The 19590-nt window shown below is 51.6% G+C and overlaps 1 protein-coding gene across 2 annotated transcripts; it reads right to left on the bottom strand.

Annotated features, from left to right (window-relative positions):
* Window positions 1–664: 664 nt before the first annotated feature.
* LOC116947577 (peregrin-like) lies at window positions 665–19368 on the bottom strand. Of its 2 annotated transcripts, XM_032963486.2 has the most exons (12): window positions 16317–19365; window positions 13454–13610; window positions 12740–12871; window positions 11989–12117; window positions 9980–10292; window positions 8211–8558; window positions 7101–7391; window positions 6299–6428; window positions 5871–6010; window positions 5264–5382; window positions 2606–2760; window positions 665–1699 (listed from the first exon to the last, which is right to left on the bottom strand). In XM_032963486.2, the coding sequence occupies exons 1-12, from the start codon at window positions 18152–18154 to the stop codon at window positions 1519–1521; spliced, it is 3933 nt and encodes a 1310-aa protein (XP_032819377.1). In that variant the 5' UTR covers window positions 18155–19365; the 3' UTR covers window positions 665–1518. The 2 variants fall into 2 exon arrangements, with proteins under 2 accessions (XP_032819377.1, XP_032819378.1); XM_032963487.2 differs by lacking the exons at window positions 665–1699; window positions 2606–2760; window positions 5264–5382; window positions 5871–6010 and adding an exon at window positions 6733–6808 and having other exon boundaries at window positions 16317–19368.
* Between the last annotated feature and the right edge of the window lie 222 nt (window positions 19369–19590).

The raw sequence follows: 19590 nt of genomic DNA, 5'->3' as shown, positions 1-19590 counted from the left end.
GGTTCAGAAAAGTGAATTGAGAGAACCCCCCTAATTTCGGTTGGATTATCAAATACATCACTTTTATTGGCCATATGAATACATCGGTATGGGTCAAGTTTTGTGACCAAAGGTGGTATTGGCTTTTGCTATGACCCATCGATTGACTACATCCCAGCTTAATCCCCATTCTTGTCGTATCTGATTACACACTTCAAATATTTTGCCCTCAATTACGAATGCTTTGGATAAGAAAACTAGGAGAAAATGCCACAATGAACGGGTGTTTTATGAAATCGGCGAGCTCCTTTTAATGTATGGCACTTTATTATTACATAATCCTTAAAAGTTTAAACATGTTATTCTTAAAACGATACTTGACAACCATGTGATGATTTTTCTTTGCGTCAGCCTACCATCCTTGGAAACACTGGGCAAAACTCTCAGGGACCTCTGACCAAAAGGCTTATTTTCAATATTTATCTTATATTATTCATCTTCCCACAAAAAATGCAAACTAGAAACATCTCGGCTATGTTATTGCTTAATTTTATCGAACTGTCGTTCACTTATCTACACATAAAAAAACTAATAGCACAGTAGTCACTTTATATTCATCTCACTGACAAAAGTGTAGATATCAGGAGATGAGCTGGAGAGCAAACCACACATCTGTATGAAACTAAACGATTTCATCACATTTATTGGTTTGAAACAAAACTGACAGTCTGAACTGTGATGAAATAAAACATGAAACAAATATAGAGATATTTCCATAAACCACTTTCCGACTAGTCAAGCACCTTATAAAAATTACTATCAATCAAAGCACTCGTTTCTACAATAAATATAAAGTACAGACTGCCAGAACAGTACATTTAACATTTCTACTTTAGGTCCCCAGTACTTCACAAAATAAAAGACCAGAACAGAGTACAGCCAGATGGTGACAGTAAAAAATAATGCAGGTATAAAAATACAGTTTACCAGATCATGCACATTTAACAAAAGTCACATCACTTTTCATTAGACAATGTGTCAAAAAACAGAGTTCAAGTGAATAGTTCGGATACCACAGATATAACGCGGGCGCCGCCTTCTGTTTAAGAGGGCTGTGAAGAATAATATACACACTCTGTAAAACCAAAGTCCATCCATAAGAAGGCATCTTTACAGCGTCGCCACTTGGAAAACAAAGAGCGCGTAAAAGCGGGAATTTAAAACACCTTTGTACAGCAACAAGTACAAGTGGTGTTGCCGTGACGGCACAACACATCCGCGCTCCCGCAGGCTTCACTGGCTGAAGTCCATTAAAATCAGGCGAGGCGGGCAGAGGGTGGCGGCGGCAGTCGGGAGATGCTGCCGCGTGGGACCCAGGGAGCGGTGGGGGCCCCGGCACAGTCAGGCCACCACACACCGAGCAGCCTCCCCTACTACTGGAGCAGAAGTCTGTGGCGCCGCGGCCAGAGCTCACTTTCATCAGTGATTGAGGTAAGGCGGGGAAATACGCAGGGTCGGGGAGGGCAGGAAGGCGCTCGCTCACTCTACGTCGCTCGAGTCACTGTTCTCTCCCTGCACTCGGCTCCGGTGGGTCATGGCACGGTCGTAGGCGATCTGCACGGACTTGCGGATGTTGGACTTGCGGCCCTCCATCATCTTCAGCTTGTCCAGGCTCTCCTCGATGCCCAGCGGCATCAGCTTGGAGCGTGGGAGCCACTGCCTGCCAACGCCGACGCACACACGGGGCTGTTGAGTACGTGCGCTCCACACGGCTCAACGCCGACACATCGTCGATGCACGTAAACATGCGTGGTCACACGCAATTGGGGCTTGCCACACAGCACTCGAATTCCCTGTCCTCGTAATGTATACATGCATAAATATCCCAGAGCAGGTGAGTCCACCCACGTGTCCTAGACAGCCCTCTATTTATATGACCAAGCAAGAACCCATGACCGGAGGGCGAACCAACATAATCCATTGATGCGTTGTACCTACACTCATATGTATGTTGAACTTATTTCGCACCGTACATAGCCAACCATCCTAATTGGGAAGGACAGATGAACACAAAAAGCAGTTCTAAATAAATGAGTTTTAAATTTAGATTTACAAGTGCTTAGCTTCCAGTGTCTTCCTAATATCGAAAGGCAGAGCATTCCAGATAGCCACTCAAGCGCATCTCAAAGCGCGCGATGCCGTGACCGTCTTTGTGCGATGGTTCGTTTGCAAGATGGTTCGTGCTCCTTGACGAGATCAGAAAGGCATGTTGGTTCATTTGGGCAAGAACTTTGTGTCATGAGCAGAACCTTAGAATGTGTTCGTTCAGCAACCGGAAGCCAATGTAGCTCGGTGAGCACTGGACACACATGGTGAGATCTTGCAGTACCCGTTATGACATGTGCCTAAGAATGTTGTACACGCTGCACCTTGCTAATGTTTTTGTTACTCATCTTCACCAACCCGCACTGACCAGCGTGATGGAAGTGGTCAATTATATCTCACGACCTACACATTCCTCATCCACCATTCGGCTTACAAAGTGCTGTACATGCGCAAGCTCTGGACTCAGAGAAGTGGGCACATCGGCAATGGGACTAGCGCGCGTGCAATCACGGGAACTCACCAGGTGCGCTTGTTGTCAAAAAACAGCACCAGGAAGAGACTCTCCCCAGCCTCGGCCGCCATCGCCTCGCCCAGTGTCAGCACGTCCATCGGCGGCAGCGGGATCGGCACACTGTTGTGGTAGAAGCCTTCCCGAGGGATCTTCGGGTCAATTATCTACAACGAGCAAGAAAGTCGAGGGGCGGTTAACAAGGAATTTGAAAAGCGATGGATGTATTTATAACTTGTGTGTATTAGGTGCCGACAAGCCATTCTACTGCGTCTGGTGTCCAGACGGATACAAATTCATCGGCGATGCGTGCGATTGATTACATTTCACGGCAGTCAAAATTAAGACTCGCAGAGAAACGTATGACTCGCAAAGATACCCAGACTTGCATATACAAAACGATGTTGTGATGGGTTGCTCTTCACCGCAGTCATATTTAAGCTGCGCCTCCTTCGTTCCCCATTTATGTAAAAGATAGCTACACCTTCCATGTGTAGTTTTGACAGTTATGATTATGTGTTTACCCAGGAAATGCGAACTACCTCGCCTGGTATACAGGAGGTCGTGGATTCGATCCCGACCCTGAGACCTGTATGTTTAGAGTTTGCATGTACAGTGAGGGAAAAAAGTATTTGATCCCCTGCTGATTTTGTACGTTTGCCCACTGACAAAGAAATGATCATCCTAATATTTTAATGGTAGGTTTATTTAAACAGTGAGAGACAGAATAACAACAAAAAAATCCAGAATAATGCATGTCAAAAATGTTATAAATTGATTTGCATTTTAATGAGGGAAATAAGTATTTGACCCCTCTGCAAAACATGACTTAGTACTTGGTGGCAAAACCCTTGTTGGCAATCACAGAGGTCAGACGTTTCTTGTAGTTGGCCACAAGGTTTGCACACATCTCAGGAGGGATTTTGTCCCACTCCTCTCTGCAGATCTTCTCCAAGTCATTAAGGTTTCGAGGCTGACGTTTGGCAACTTGAACCTTCAGCTAACTCCACAGATTTTCTATGGGATTAAGGTCTGGAGACTGGCTAGGCCACTCCAGGACCTTAATGTGCTTCTTCTTGAGACACTCCTTTGTTGCCTTGGCCGTGTGTTTTGGGTCATTGTCATGCTGGAATACACATCCACGACCCATTTTCAATGCCCTGGCTGAGGGAAGGAGGTTCTCACCCAAGATTTGAAGGTACATGGCCCCGTCCATCGTCCCTTTGATGCGGTGAAGTTGTCCTGTTCCCTTAGCAGAAAAACACCCCCAAAGCATGTTTCCACCTCCATGTTTGACGGTGGGGATGGTGTTCTTGGGGTCATAGGCAGCATTCCTCCTCCTCCAAACACGGCGAGTTGAGTTGATGCCAAAGAGCTCCATTTTGGTCTCATCTGACCACAACACTTTCACCCAGTTGTCCTCTGAATCATTCAGATGTTCATTGGCAAACTTCAGACGGGCATGTATGTGCTTTCTTGAGCAGGGGGACCTTGCGGGCGCTGCAAGATTTCAGTCCTTCACGGCGTAGTGTGTTACCAATTGTTTTCTTGGTGACTATGGTCCCAGCTGCCTTGAGATCATTGACAAGATCCTCCCGTGTAGTTCTGGGCTGATTCTTCACCGTTCTCATGATCATTGCAACTCCACGAGGTGAGATCTTGCATGGAGCCCCAGGCCGAGGGAGATTGACAGTTCTTTTGTGTTTCTTCCATTTGCGAATAATCGCACCAACTGTTGTCATCTTCTCACCAAGCTGCTTGGCAATGGTCTTGTAGCCCATTCCAGCCTTGTGTCAGTCTACAATCTTGTCCCTGACATCCTTGGAGAGCTATTTGGTCTTGGCCATGGTGAAGAGTTTGGAATCTGAATGATTGCTTCTGTGGACAGGTGTCTTTTATACAGGTAACAAGAAATCTTTCTGATTGAGAGGGGGTCAAATACTTATTTCCCTCATTAAAATGCAAATCAATTTATAACATTTTTGACATGCGTTTTTCCGGATGTTTTTGTTGTTATTCTCTCACTGTTCAAATAAACCTACCATTAAAATTATAGACTGATCATTTCTTTATCAGTGGGCAAATATACCAAATCAGCAGGGGATCAAATACTTTTTTTCCCTCACTGTATCTCCCCATGATTGTGTGGATTTTTCTCCAAGTCCTCGAGTTATTCCCTCCACATTCAGAAACATGCGTTTAGAGTATTTGGGTGCCGGTATATATTTCCACATGATAAGCTACTTCGCTGAACTATCATTTGTGGCCAGGTCACTTCTGAAAAAGAGCTCCGTGGGCCTTATCTGGTAAAATAAAAAGAGTTTATAGTTTCGTTTTAGAGTCAAGATTTTTGTTATGAGGGTCCTGTCAGGTTTTTCACTGCAGTAGGCAACGTTGCTATGTGCAATCCCAATTGAGTAATTTGCAGGTAACATCTCAGCATTGCGACTTCTGGATATGGCAGGAAACCAGGAAACCGGCTGGAAACCTATGCAGAACAAAGGGAGAACGTACAAACTCCACACAAAGGCATCCGAGTCGGAGCTCAGGCCTTGCATGCAGTGAGACACAAGTGTTACCACTGCACCACCCTGCCTACACTGCAATGAAGTGTCTTTTGAGATAGCCAGTGCTGGCGGTGTGTTGTATTGCCATGAAGCTGTCCCTCACCAGTGCGGGGTAGGATGGGTAGCCCCGACACTTTGCCCAAACCAGGTCGAGCGGTTCCATTGGCGTGTCAACGTCTTCGGAGAACCAGATGTTCGGCCGGTTGGGTCCCTTCAGGTTAGCTGTGATAAAGGGAGGCGCGAAGACGGGTGCAAAGTCCAATTTCGAGGATTGTTTACATTACTACAGAACCAAACAACCTACACCATTAACGCTTAAAGGGTCTATGAATGACAGGTGGCATTTTCACACAACTAAATTCACCAGTGGCAATCTGCAAAATATAATGCAATGTTTCCCAGCTCAAATGAGCAGAGGGTAGAATGTCCTCCTGTACAATACTCAAAATGGTTTAAACTTTCAAACTTTAAAGAGCGATTGATGGTGATCAAACTTGACAATGTATGACCACCTTTCATGAAAAAAATGTCAGTTTTTCTACGAACCAATTAAAAAATCATTGCGCAATCTTGTATACTAATACAATGGCAAACTATTCAACCAAAAGTGAATTATATTATCAGAGACAACCTATGCAATGCTCACACGGAAACGTCAAAAGAATCACATCCAAAGTTGCTCTGTTGCTCGATGCGCATGGCACATGTACCTGTGGATTTCCCAAGCCCTTTCTTTCCCCGTCCACACTGCGCCTCTGGGTCCGAGAACGCGGGCAGGTCTCCGTTTTCTATCGTGCCATCATCCGGACCGTGTCCCCGCTTTCCCTGTCCGTTCTTTTTCTCAGAGCCGCTGTGCAGACACGCACACACACTTAGCTATGGCTCGAGTAATGGCGCGCGTGTGTGCGCGTGCACATGCCTGCGCCTTGTGGATGCCACACAACAAGCAGTGCTATCCCGGAGCAACCTACAATGCTCAACTCGATCACCATTAACGTACGCGTCTACACACGTCACTCACAACTACATAATATTCACATTGGTGCAAGTACAATTAAGTTAAATGACTGCAGCCTGGAGAACAATGCACTGTACTGCTAGCAGTGACCATGGCGATTGAAACACTTTAAGCCCTCACCTGCTGTGGTCGCTGCTGTTGAAGCTTGAGCCAGAGTCGGAGTCGGAGCCGCAGGAGAGACGATGCATTTCGCTGTGATTAGAGCGCGGCTCCTCGCCATCCGAGCCATTTTCATAGCCATTGCTCAGCCCTGTGGACGGGACAACCCCAGTTGAGGCAACGTTACCACTTCCTCGGATCTCCACATGTGGGTGGAGCTCCGTTCCTACAATAGCAACATCCAACCATTAGGGATAAACAGGATAATACCACCACCACCACTACCACCAGGTTCAGCCCAGGTTGTGCAAGTGAGTGAGTGCCTTGATGAAAGTCCCAGCATGCTTTCTCAATCCTTTCTCTAATGACACAGCTGTAACTAGAAACGGGTGTTGTGGGTAGAGTATATATTATTTCGCGTGAACGCTTGTACTGAAGACGAGTGCGCGATTTACCGTGGTGCACGTGGGCCTGCCTGCGCCTGTGCGAGAGTGTGGCATCATCTGGACGGCCGGCAACACTGCACGGTTCCTTAACCACGGGGTGGCAAGACACGGCATGACTAGTCAGCTCTCCTGCCGTGGCCTTCAAAAAAATAACAGTGGCGGCGGCTCCCCGCCTGCAGAGCCATTAACACGCGACCCGCACGCCCAAGCACGACTGCATCCCTAGGCAGCTCTGCAAGACTGCCCCAAAAAAAATCAGTAGCTCTGTACAGACGCTGACTTCAGTCTAAAGATTGAGTACGCGGACACAGAGTCGTGATGGGTGCGGCGTGTGCCATGTACTCGTTGAGATGTCGCCGCCATGCCCGGCCGCGTACCATTGTGCATGTGTGTGCTCGTGGCGCCGGCGTCCGTGTCCGAGCATGCGCTGGAGCTGCGCGCGCGCTTTCTCGAGTTGGCGGCGGGGGAAACGGCATTGGAGGCGGCGTTGGCGGCGGCGTCTCCCGCTCCCTGCCCGCCTTCGGCGCCGTCCGCGCACGTGTCGGGGTCCGCGTGCCGGCTTGCACGGCCGGGGCCTCGCCGCGTGCCCCCTCGGCACTTGCGAGTGAAGAGCACTGAGGTGCGCCGGCCGACGTCCGACACGGGCGAGGACTGCGAAGTCGCTGAGTCTGCGGGGAAGGTGCGCGCCGCAAGCGAAGACGCACAGGATCAAGCTTCCAGTCGCGTACCGTAGCCGAGTTTAAGTTTGTTGTCCTTCTCCCGCACCTCAGATTATCATGGTTGGTTACATAGGGTGCGAAGGAAGTTCAGCATACATACATACATACACAGCTGCCTACACCAAGGCCAGACCAAACACTTTCAAAACCCTAAATCTGTGGCACTCTAATCCACTCCACACGCTCTCCGTTTCATCAACCAAAGCTTTCTACCAAAGCACCGATCAACCTTTGCTCAGTGGGAGTTGGGAAATTCTATAATGCTGCCCCCCAACTCCCTTCCCCCTGCCATCAGTCTTTTTCAATTCCAGACTGAAGGCCTTGTTTTTTCCACCTTTTACTGATTATTAATAGATGTACAATCGATTTGACTGGGCCTTCACATTCTCAGCATAACTTACAGCAACCCACTACTATTCATTAATGTTTACCACGTATAATGTTAATGTCCTTCTGGATGTGTCGTGTGAGTTGCTATAAAGCACTACATCCATACATTACAATGAACATACACTCAGGATCCATGCATCGAATGGTGAAAAATACTTTAATGTGACTCCTGCAATCCAAAGCAGGTTCCACATTCAACACAATACAAACACATCAGCAACTATAGAACTGAACCATGACGCCCAACCCATAACTTGAATCAAAAGTTTATTTCCTGAGTAAAGCCCATTGAGCTAAGAAGCTCTTTTTCAAGGACTGAATAGCTTCGCGAGGCAAATTGTTACATGCCCAGTTGCTGGTGCCCAGCACTTGACCCACCTTTGTTGCCGTCAGCGCCAATGGCCGGCGGCGTGGTGGCGGCAGCGGTGCTGGCCGCCTCCTCGCCAACGCCGTTTGCGCGTGTCCTCGTCACCGGGCTACACAGCTCCCCGTTGCTCCTTTGCTGGGCCCCACCGCCGCTACCGCTGCTGCCCCGCCTTGTGCCCTCGTGGTGTGTCGACATCTTTCGCCGCACCACGTTTATCTCCTTGCGCAGGAGTTTGGCGCGGCGCGAGCGTGCACCGCCCAGGCGCATGCTCGTCGTCAAGTCCAGCTTTTCGAGCAGCTCCCGCAGCTGCTCCTCCAGCGACATGTGCACCCGGTTCTCCGCCAGCAGCAGGTTGTCCACTGCACACGCGGTCACATGGGCGCACGCAACACGCTGTAGCGCACGCTGTGGTGCACGCACACGTGGTCACACGCAGCAACGTACCCACGCAGTGGCGCCCACGCACGTTGCAACGCATGCGCACGCAGCGATGCTCGTGTATGCGGCCACACACGTTGTAACGCATTCGCACTTCCGTACACCAGTGCACAGTGGCACACAGAGCTGGGTAATCCATTTATGTAATCAATTACTCCACCGACTATCAGTCCCGTTGAATGAATTGGATAGCTTGAACACAGCTGATAAATAAGCCTCACCTGTTCCGGCATGTACCGCTGGACGGGAGGTGATGGGCGAGGCTTGGCCAAGTCACCAGCATTATCAGCCGCGTCACGCAGGGAGTGGCTCCTAGGGGGTTTCCCGCCTTAGGGAGGCAGGATATGGGGGCCGCCACCATTTTTAAAAGTAATCGATCACAAAAAAGTAGTCGATTACAACTTTTATTTCGGTGGTGAATCGACTTGACCGACAAATCTAGCCAGCTCTAGCGACACACGAGTACGAGCGCGCGTAAAAAAAAGGCGCACCTACGTGTGCCTCCACCCCTAAAGGAAGCGACAACATCCACACTCCATTCACACCGCGGCCTTCATCAACCCGCACCAACCAGCGTGAAGTATGGTCAAACAAGCCACCGTAAACCGTACTGCATGGGATGACCCTAATCCAGAAGTGGATTTGGAAATAACTATACATGCACGTACTGTATCTGTGTGTACAGGGGCTACTTAATGGTTGAATAGTTGTGTAGCTCAATCTATAATTGTACTCTGATAAGTCTAAACAAAATTCTGTCCGAGCCAACTTACACTTCAGGAAATTGATAATTTAAGCATGATTTACATTTGTGCAACATTTGGTTCCGATTTATATTTGCATCATTGCCGTAGTTTATTTCATTAGTTTTTCTTATCATTTTGTTGACCTAGTCTAATTGAAAATGAGGATAGCTTCATTGCAAACAACACTTATCATTTTCTCTTTTGAGTTTCCACCTGGTTAAAGAAAGGCAACTGTCGTGTGTAACCATGCTACCTGCAAGAGTGATCATATTACTCTCTGATCAAAGGGTGACCAGGTTTGGGGTAACTCTTTGATCAATATGACCGTTATAGGGACAAATTTTTACGCAAAAATGCAATTTATATTGGATCACCTTTACATGAGTTATCGCGACTCCCCTGTATGTTGAACTTCTTTCGCACGGCACGTAAACCAACCGTGCTATCGGAGGTGCGCGGGGGAAGGACAAACTAAACACAAAAAGATATTCTAAAGAAATGACTTCCCCCGCTACAGAGCGATGGAGCTAATGCTTTCAAGGCTGTTAACCTTCATTGGAAAGTGTTCAAAACGACTGCTATGGCCGGAATCGCACCTTCCTCCCACTTGAGCACGGGCGGCTCGATGAGCAGCGGTGCCGTGGGTAGATGCATGCCAGTGGCGTAGTCGAAGCCAATCTTCTCGGCCTGCCGCCGGGCCTGCCGCAGGATGGCACCGCCCTGGTCACGTAGCCGCACGGCCGCCTTGTAGAAGATGGTGTCCTTGCTGTTGTACTGCATGCAGTTCGCCACGATCAGGTCGAAGTCGTTCTCAAAATCGTCCAGTGTGCAGTAGCCATGCGCCTCCAGGCGTGCCCGCATGCCCGAAAAGTCCATGGGCTTCTTGATGTAGTCCAGGTAATCCGGAACCTAAAATAAAAACACAATGATGATGATTACTTAGTTTTTCCTGTGGGTTTTCTCCAGGTACTCCAGTTTTCTTCCACATTCATTAATCCAGTTGGCCAGACATCCCAATATGAAACCACAGAGCTTGGGAAATTGTTTGGCGCCATTTCTGCCCGCCGCCTGTGCCTCCGTGTAGAAACTGGGCATGTTACAAAGTTTACAGAATTTTGAGATGACCCAATAGAAAGTGGATAAAATATTATAATTTTTTTACCTAGGAAAGCCACGAAGAATCAGAAGAATATTTTTCATAAGGGTTATACTACATTGGGATGTTTGGTCAACAATGAAATGACGTGCCTTTAACGATGGGAGGAAACTACAGAACCCGGAGGAAACTCATGCAGAACAGGGGGAGAACATAAAAACTCCACACCGAAAGCCACCCTCTTCAGGAATATAACCCAGGTGGCTTCATGCTACGAGGCACAAATGTTACCACAGCACTGCCACCCTGCAACCCAAATGGAAGGGGAAGCACCCTTAACGGTAACTGCAGGGCTTTGTCCAACTCAAACCTGATGAAACTCTAAATTAAAGGGTCAATTTAATCACCAAAAACATTTATCTCCATCTTCTTATGGGCTTTACAAACCAATATTTTCTAGCAGCACGTCAAAGCAGGCACATTCCGGACCAGGGTTTCCTGTTATTGGTATTATAAGCAAAATCTGTCTACAAAACATCCTGGGACAGTTTAATTGTCCGTGGGATTAATTAATTTTCACTTAACTCTAAGCAAAATTTACTTTGATTTGAAGCTTTCGGGACTGCAGGAATTACTCTTTGGTTCTTTCGGTGAAGTCACGTAGAAAGAAGATAAATTAAACAATAGAATACGACGTTTCGCTTGCAACACAAGCAGTCGTCATAAGGTAGAACTAAATTTGAGAGAGAGACAAAACACAGACACGGAGACACACAGACAGGCACAAACAGAGAGAAACAACACAGAGATACACAGAGAGAGACACACACAGAGTGTGTATGCTGTGTGTCTCTCTCTGCTTGTGTCTGTCTGTGTGTCTCCGTGTCTGTGTTTTGTCTCTCTCTCAAATTTAGTTCTACCTGATGACGACTGCTTGTGTTGCAATCGAAACGTCGTATTCTATTGTTTAATTTATTTTCTTTCTACGTGACTTTACCGAAAGAACCAAAGAGAAAATTTACTTTCACAACAATATTTTAGCCTGCTGGTGGCGCACACCTTTAATCCAGCACCGCGGAGGCAAAGGTTGGTGGATCACACAAATGTTTGGAAACTTCCTTCCCATGGCCATAGAGGTACCATACCCTAGGCATGTTAGAAGGCAGTTAAGCAAATGGACCAATCTCCATCTGTTTCCATCTGCACGGGGTAGTATTGTACCCTCACGTACGTTGGTTTTCTCTGTGTGCTCCGGTTTCCGCAAGTATAAACACTCAGAAATTGGCTGGAAACATCTCAAAATAAAATAAAAACCCAATGCAGGACCCTCCTGAAAGAATCATTGGACTTCAGTGTAGCTTTCCTGGATAAACAAGTAATTATTTTAACCAATCACGGTTAAATCTATTAAATGAAGACACCAATTAGTTCACAAGCTCCATTACGACAGTAATTGAGTACTAAAATGCAAAGCGTGGTGACGAGGCTCATACAAGAACTGAAGCTCACCTCCTCTATGGACACGGGCTCAGCAAAGATGTTGTTCGTGTCCCTCTCCTGCAGCTGTTCAAGTGACCTCCGCAGCAGGACCAGGAAAGGCGTCAGCTGCATCTCCAGCACCGCCTGCTGCACCTTGATCTGTGGCAGCAGCAAAAGCAATGCACCGACGGCCCAGGTTAACACCTCTGCGGTGTACGAGAAGCATAAACCGGGTACAATGCATCAATGCATGTGTTATGTGCAGCCAAGTCAATGGGCGAGGAGTGTAAACATATGGGCACTATGGCTAATAATGCACACAACATATAAATGCAATAAATAACTAACTCCCAATTCATAAACAAAGCAAGGACAAAACTTAATTTCAGCCTGGTCCGTGTCCCTGAAAATATTTCCACAGCCAGCATACCACATCCATTACACGTATTGCTATGACTACAAGTAACATGCCTATTCCAGTGTACAAGTGAGCCAGAAAATATTCAGCCCTGGGCACACCATATCCAGTATAACTCTCATCGCGATGGCTCTAGCAACAAGTTACTTGTCTACTTCAACGTACCAGTGACATGAACTTTGTTTTCAAGAAATGAATCCCTGAGCATGGCAAACATGCCACTCAGTCAACAAAATTTGAGCTTCCTAAACCCAACCAGGGGAGGGGGGTTAAAACACACATCCCCATCAGTCAAGCCAGCAGAAACCACTACTCGCGCAACCAAGTGCGTCTGCGAGCACACGTCCCCGCTGAGAGCCGCACCTGTTCCCGCTTGAGTTTCTCTCGCTTGCGGATGAGCTCGATGAGCAGACGCGCGCGCTCCAGGTCCTGCCGCAGCCTCTGCCAGTACTTGAGCTGCTCCTTCAGGGCGCTGTTCTTCTCGTCGTTCTCCCGCTGCCAGCAAAAAACAAGTTTGTCGACATGTAAAGTAAGTCCTCGAAGGCCGCATCTTTCATTATTAACTGACATCTCTTTGCTTACTTTGAGTAATGTAACAATGCATCGATTTGTCAATTAAAATACATTCCAATGCCGAGGATCAATAGATTTACTTGTGTAGGTGAAAACTGAATTATATTTGTTTTCAAATTAGAAACAAACGCTTTGGTAAAACTACAAAGCAGACCAAATTTTGTTTTAAATATAAACTCTGACGCCAAGGCATAATAACGTAACTATTCGCTAGGCTGGGTAGAGAGAATAATTTCATGCACGGTGACTTCAATGTGTATTTAGAAGCAGCTCTGCAAAGAAGCTTCTGGCACGTGCAGCAAATTGTCGGACATCACGCCCGAACATGTGGTACAACCCGAGAATCACATCCGAGAGCTGCAGAACACAACGGCAACAGCCCACGCAACCACAATTATAAACGTTCGGGACCTGTAATCAAAATTGCACAGCTCGTGCGGCCGACACAAACAAGACGTTCCCAGAGGAGCGCGCGCTGCGGGCAAACACGGCGCGAGCGCTCACCTGCTCGGCGCTCCGCTGGGACTGCAAGTGCGACTGCAGCCTCCTCAGCAGGGGCACGCCGTTCCTCGACTGCCTCTTCAGGGTCCAGTAGCTCTGCAACCTCGTCATGAACTCTTTCTTCCTCTGCATCGTTACCCGGCTCACTATCTTCTTCAGCCTGCGGTCACATGACAGAGGGTTAGGGTATTTGGCACGACCGTGTGTCTGGGCTGCCACCAAATCCGGTTTATGGTCAAGCACACACACAAGCACACACGACCATGCAAAACAACCTCATACGAGCACGCACACAGTCTAACTGCGTGTCAATAGGAGGCATTCAGTACATGAACAGAAGGTAAAGGTGAAGCCCTACAATTTCCGGAACACACCACTGCTGGCAGGTCTCCACCAGAGGGAGCTCGAGAGAACCCATCTAGAGGGTCTTATGACCTTACTGTTTTGACGTTGTCCATACGTCTGTAGGTGAAGGTACAGTACTCACACTTCACCACACCACACACAATGCGTATCCCCATTTCTACTGCTGGGTGACAGATGTCATAAACTTTCCCAATGTTTCAACTGTCAAGCTAGGGGATTGAACTGGTGACCAACAGTGCTAACCATTACACCACGGCCACCTTCAATCATTAACACATACATAAATACAGCAGTGACCACTCTAGCTGTCAAAGCAAAACAACATGGTTCATTTTAACATGTCCATTTTTTCCAATATTTACCTGGTTTGACAAGGCCGAATTAGTTACGTCAGAAAATAAAGTCATAAAAAACTAATATTACAGGTACGGCTATCTTGAACATGGATAACGACAACCCATTAACAACCTCGACACCACTGTACAAAATCTCAAAGGGCGAGTCCAGAGTTAGTTTGTTTGCAGTGCTGCCTGTGTAAACAGCCACCTTTACACCTGTGATGTTTGCTGTCCACTGGGGGGAACAATTGAATGCTTTCTCAACGAGAACCTGACGTGAAAAACAGCTTCAACAGCCAATACTGTTCACCGAGTCTCTCCAAATAATGCTGTTAACGTTTCCTACTGTGGATATAATATATTTTGGTTGCACGTTAGGGTTGGATACGGCCTCATATCGGAATATATGGTGCAAAAATGCTCACTCCACTATATTTCCCAAACATGTTCTGTGGCAATAACTCTTCCCTCCCCAAGCCTGCCTAATCCCTCTGTGGAAATAGCAGCAGCAGCCAACGAGGAATGCAACAACACTGATAATTACGACATCGAGCTAAGTATACAAAATGCAAGCACACCCGTTCCCTATAACTCGTCAACATTGCAACTGTCTAAAACAACAAATCTTCAATCATTGATTGACTGATGGCTTAATTTCTCACTGAATGTTTTGAGTCACCGCAAGAAAGTGGAACGCAAAGTGACTAGCAGCCAGTCATGGCAGGATGAATACTGGATGTGGTGTGCTGTGTGTGGGAACTTTTTCTGGGTTACTAACCCAGACAGACCTGGCTGAATTTAAGCCATGGATGCAATAATGCCCACAACCAAAGGTGTTACCCTAAAACGCTACTACTACCGTTTGCAAAACTGTAATTCTCTGGGTTGCACCCAACTAAAGCCACCAAAGCCACAAGCTCACGTTTCTGTCTCGCATCAGATTCTTCCTAACAGCTCAACACAGCTGGCTTTCCTGTCGAACACTCCCGGATGTTCCAAAATGCTTAACGAAAAACCTCAATGTTGTCCTTACGTCTCTTCCACGGATGATTTATGCCGCAGCTTGGAGGGTAATGCTTCCAGTAGTGCGAGAGGACACGACTCCGAGATCGCCTCTGGGCCCACGGCCAGAAGGCGCCACCAACACACAACGCGTGCCATGTGCATAAAAAATTTCCGCATAGCTTTTTTTAACAGACTGTTGGGCCAAGTGCTTTCTGCGACCACCTATTCAGGCCCACAAGGCACACAAGGGGGGGGTGAGTGGCTAGCAAGACGCCATGTGAGCACACACACGCACGCCTTTTGGGGTCAATCCATCTGCGCGCCCCGGGACTTCTTGCCACGCTACTTCCGTGGCGAGGCCAAGGCGTTGTGTCGACGCACACGAAACTCGTTCGCGCTCGCTCGCCGACAAGCCGCCCCTCCGCTAAACAACAGACAATGGCCACCGCCAGGCAGGCAGCTCCCCACAAAACCCAAGGAGGCATACAGAGCTGCTGCTGCCGCCGCCGCCACAACAGCTGCGGGGGGCCTCCTTGCTCGGGGCCACCCAACACCTGGCGTGGTGGGGGAGTGGTGAGGCGTCCCGATAGCAGCTGCCTCTCTCGTTCGCCCGCGGGATCAGTTTACAGCGACAACAGTTGCGTGTCGTAGCAGCAGCACTTGACACACGACACTTGCCCGGTAACTTTCCCTCTCTCACGAAATTAGGCACTTTGCAGCCAATATCACACCGACAATGAATTCGAGCGGAGCACGCCCACAGAACTCACTAAACCAGCAGCAGCAATAGCGACTTGAGACTTTACTAAACACCCGAAATGCGTCATTATTAAACGTGGCGGCGACTTCAGGGCGCTGTTGTCTGTCAAGACCGGGTGCACCTTAAAGCACCTCCGAGTTACCCGCTTTAAAAACATTTGACAAAAGTCTCACGTGTTGTGTTCACGGACCGACCTCGTTTAGACCACTGCACTACGACACAACAAGCACTGCGGGTGAATGGGCCCACCCCCCACAACACGCGACCTCCGTCGCTCGGCTAAATTCACTCCCTCGTTCCACCACCCCGACCCCGCAGCTATCCCGCGGATCGCTCCCACCCACCACCGGCGCCAGGCACCCCACAACCCCCGGGGAGGGGGGTGATGGCCACGCACCTCTGCGGGGGGATGCAGGGCACCGACACCACGGGCACGGCGGCGCGCTTCTCGGCCAGGATCTTGCGCGCCTTCTTCATCTTCTGCCGCGACTTGGCTTTCGCCTTCTTGGCCTTCTCGCTGCTCGCCGCCGAGGCGCCCTTCTTCTCCTCCTCCTCCTCTTCCTCCTCCTCCTCCTCCTCGGGCTCGCTCGACAGCAGCAGCGGCCGGCGCACCGAGCCCGGCGGCGTGTGCACGTCGCAGTAGGCGGTCTTGCGCACGCTGAACGACGCGGCCGCCGACGACGACGACGAACCCGCCACGCCGGAGGCGGCCGCCGCTGCCGCCGCCGCCGCGGCCGCCGCGGCAGCCGACGAGCTCGAGCCCCCCGCGGCCCCCGCCGCTGCCGCCGCCGACGACGAGGCGGACGACGAGGCGGCGTTGCCCGTCTCGCGCACGGGCTCCATCTTCATGTAGAGTCCCGCCTGCTGGGCGCACGTCACGTGGAAGGCCGTGTAGCAGTTGGCCTTGTGGCACTGGATGCAGGCGCCCGAGCCGCGCTGCTTGCAGATGTAGCATGTGAGCTTCCAGCGGGCCGGCGGGATGTTGTCGATGCTGTCGATGGGCTCCAGGAAGACGGTGTTGGCGAAGCACACCTCGGGGATCCACAGGGCGCACACCACGTGCGCCCAGCGACCGTCGTCCGTCTGCTTGAAGGCGCCGCCCTTGTTGGGGCACAGCGCGCAGTCCACGGCCCGCGAGGGCGACTGCAGGCAGCGGCGGCAGAGCCACTGGCCCTCGGGGATGTAGGGTACCCCGTAGCACTCCTGGTGCACCGCCAGGTTGCACATGTCGCAGAAGAGGATCACGTTGCTGTTCTGGCACTCGCCGTCGTTGCAGATGCAGCAGACGGCGTCCTCGTCGATGAGGGCGTGCGGGCCGCCCTTGTTGCGGCTCTCGAAGTACGACTCCTTCTCGAAGCGGTCCATGAGCAGCTCGAACGCCTCCTGCGACACGGCGCTCGCGCCGCCCGCCTTGCGCTTATCGTTCATCATGTCCAGCCACGCGTAGTCCTCCTCGTCCATGTCGTACTCCACCTCCTCGTCCAGCTCGTCCACGGACTTCTCGATGTAGCGGTAGTAGGCGGGCGTGCGCGGCGGCGCGTCCGGCGTCTCGTGGTCCAGCAGGCGGAACGACGCCTCGGGCAGCTTGCACGACGGGCCGCCGCCACCGCCTCCACCCGTGGGACCGCCGCCGCCTCCTCCACCGCCGGCGGCGCCGCCGTGCCCATGCTGGGCGCCGGCTCCGTCCTTGCGCTGCTTGTCCTTGTGGCGGCTCGGCTTGGCCGGGGTGGGTGGCGGCGCCTGCTGCTGCTGCTGGTGCTGCTCGGTGTTCTCCTTGTTGCTGTTGCACTCGGACAGCTCCTGCGCCGTTAGGTCGTCCTCGGAGATGATCTCGAGCGGGTCGAAGATGTTGATGCGGTGCAGGCGCCCGTCGATGTCCACCTCGACGAGGCGCTGCGCCTGCGCGTAGGTCAGCGTCTCGCGGTTGGGCGAGCGGCTGAACTCGGGCGACGGGGAGCGGCGGCCGCCCACCGTGGAGCGGCTGTAGCGGCCCTTCTTGCGCGGCTTCTTCATGGGCGTGGGCTGTCCCGGGTTCTCGTGGTCGTAGTGGTACAGGTGGTACTCGATGCCGCTGTAGCTCTTGTAGATCTTGCCGCAGCTCTCCACGGGGCACTCGTAGGGGGGCTTGGTGGCGCGAAGATTCGTGCAGAATGTTTTCACGTCGAAATCCAGACCCATCGCGCGCGGCGAGGACAGAGTGAGGCTGGGGGCGCCGCGGCCGCCACCGCCGCGCATTCAGGCGCGGGGCCCGGCGCACGGAAAGCTCCCGGAGCCGCGCATCTGTGGCGTGTGTGGGGGGGGTGGTGGTGGTGGTGTGGGGTTGGGGGGTGCCGAGGGCGAGGGTGCGGCGGGGTAAAGAGGGGTGGAGGGTTAGTGGAGGGGGGGTGGGGAGCAGTCGTGGGAGGGTCCGCGTGCGTGCGTGTGTGCTGGGCAGGCTGGCGTGCCGGGCGGGCGTGCAGGCAGGAGCCGCTGAAGGAGTCAACAGGGGCCGCCGCTCCGCCTCGCTCGACTCTCTAGCGCGGGGCGGCCATGCCGGGCCGCCGCGTCACTCCCACAGCCTCCGCGGCGGCGGCTGTGGCTGCTGTGGCTGCTGTATCCGTGCGCTGCCGACGACGACCTACTTCTTTCTCCCCCCACTGTTTACGTCTGTGACGTCACTGCACCAAATAATAATTCCCGGGCCACCTCGTCCGAGGCAAAGTTTCGCAATCCAATTACACCTCGTCACCTACCCTCCACCCCAACCTCGTCTTCCCGCGGTGGAGAAAGCCGCCTGCCTCTCGCTTCTCTGCGAAGAGGACGCGGACACAGCGGCTCGGCAGGGGGCGAGCGGTCGGTCGGTGAGGGAAGACCCGGTCGCTGCGCTTCCACTCTCCTCCCCTCTCTTCCTCCCGAGCCGGGTGGTGGCAGCGGAGAGACGACGACGACGATGAAGAAGACGAAGAGGTGGTGTGACGATAACGGCAGTGGCCGCGGAGTCGATTAATATGGCGGCTTGGCGCGGGCTCCTCGCCTCACGATGAGCTCAAACTCCCCCTCCCGCCACGCGCGGAGAAGACGCCAGCGGCCACCAAAAACAGCTACGGCGGCAACAGCAGCAGCAGGCGGCGGCGGCGGCGACAAAAACGACAGCGGCCGATGATGGCGGCGACTGCGACCCTCTCCCTCCCCACCCCCCGAGCGCCGCGCCTCAGCCGTGAAGGGAGATTACGCGTCGTCGGGTCGCAGCGCGCGCAGCAAAAAAAAAACACAATAAAATAACCACGGGTAAAACGAGGCGAAGACGGCGACGACGACGGAGCGTTTTGAGATGGAGAGCGGCGCGGGCACGAAGAGACGGGCGGCGGGAGCTCTTCTTCTCGTCCTCCTCAACGGAGCGAAGCGCTGCGCCCGGCGGCCATTGTGGCGAGGCGAGGCGCGAGCCCCTGCGCGCGACCCCGGGAAACCCCGCCCCTTAGCCCAGCCCCCCCTAGCCCAGCCCCCCCCTAGCCCAGCCCCTCCCCTCTTCTATCCCAGCCCCCACCCCCCGCATTTCCACCACGAACCCTGCCCCCGCTCGTTGCCCCGCTTCCTCCCCCACACAACCACAGAGTGCCCCCCACCCCGACCCCCTGGCGCGAGCTTCACACGGCCCCGCCCCTCACAACCCACTGCCACCCTCCCTCCCTCCC

Source organism: Petromyzon marinus, chromosome 30, assembly GCF_048934315.1.
Source record: "Petromyzon marinus isolate PM22_M1 ecotype Great Lakes invasive population chromosome 30, UKy_Petmar_22M1.pri1.0, whole genome shotgun sequence".
Classification (NCBI taxonomy): domain Eukaryota; kingdom Metazoa; phylum Chordata; class Hyperoartia; order Petromyzontiformes; family Petromyzontidae; genus Petromyzon; species Petromyzon marinus.
This window is presented reverse-complemented; position numbering and strand designations above follow the sequence as displayed.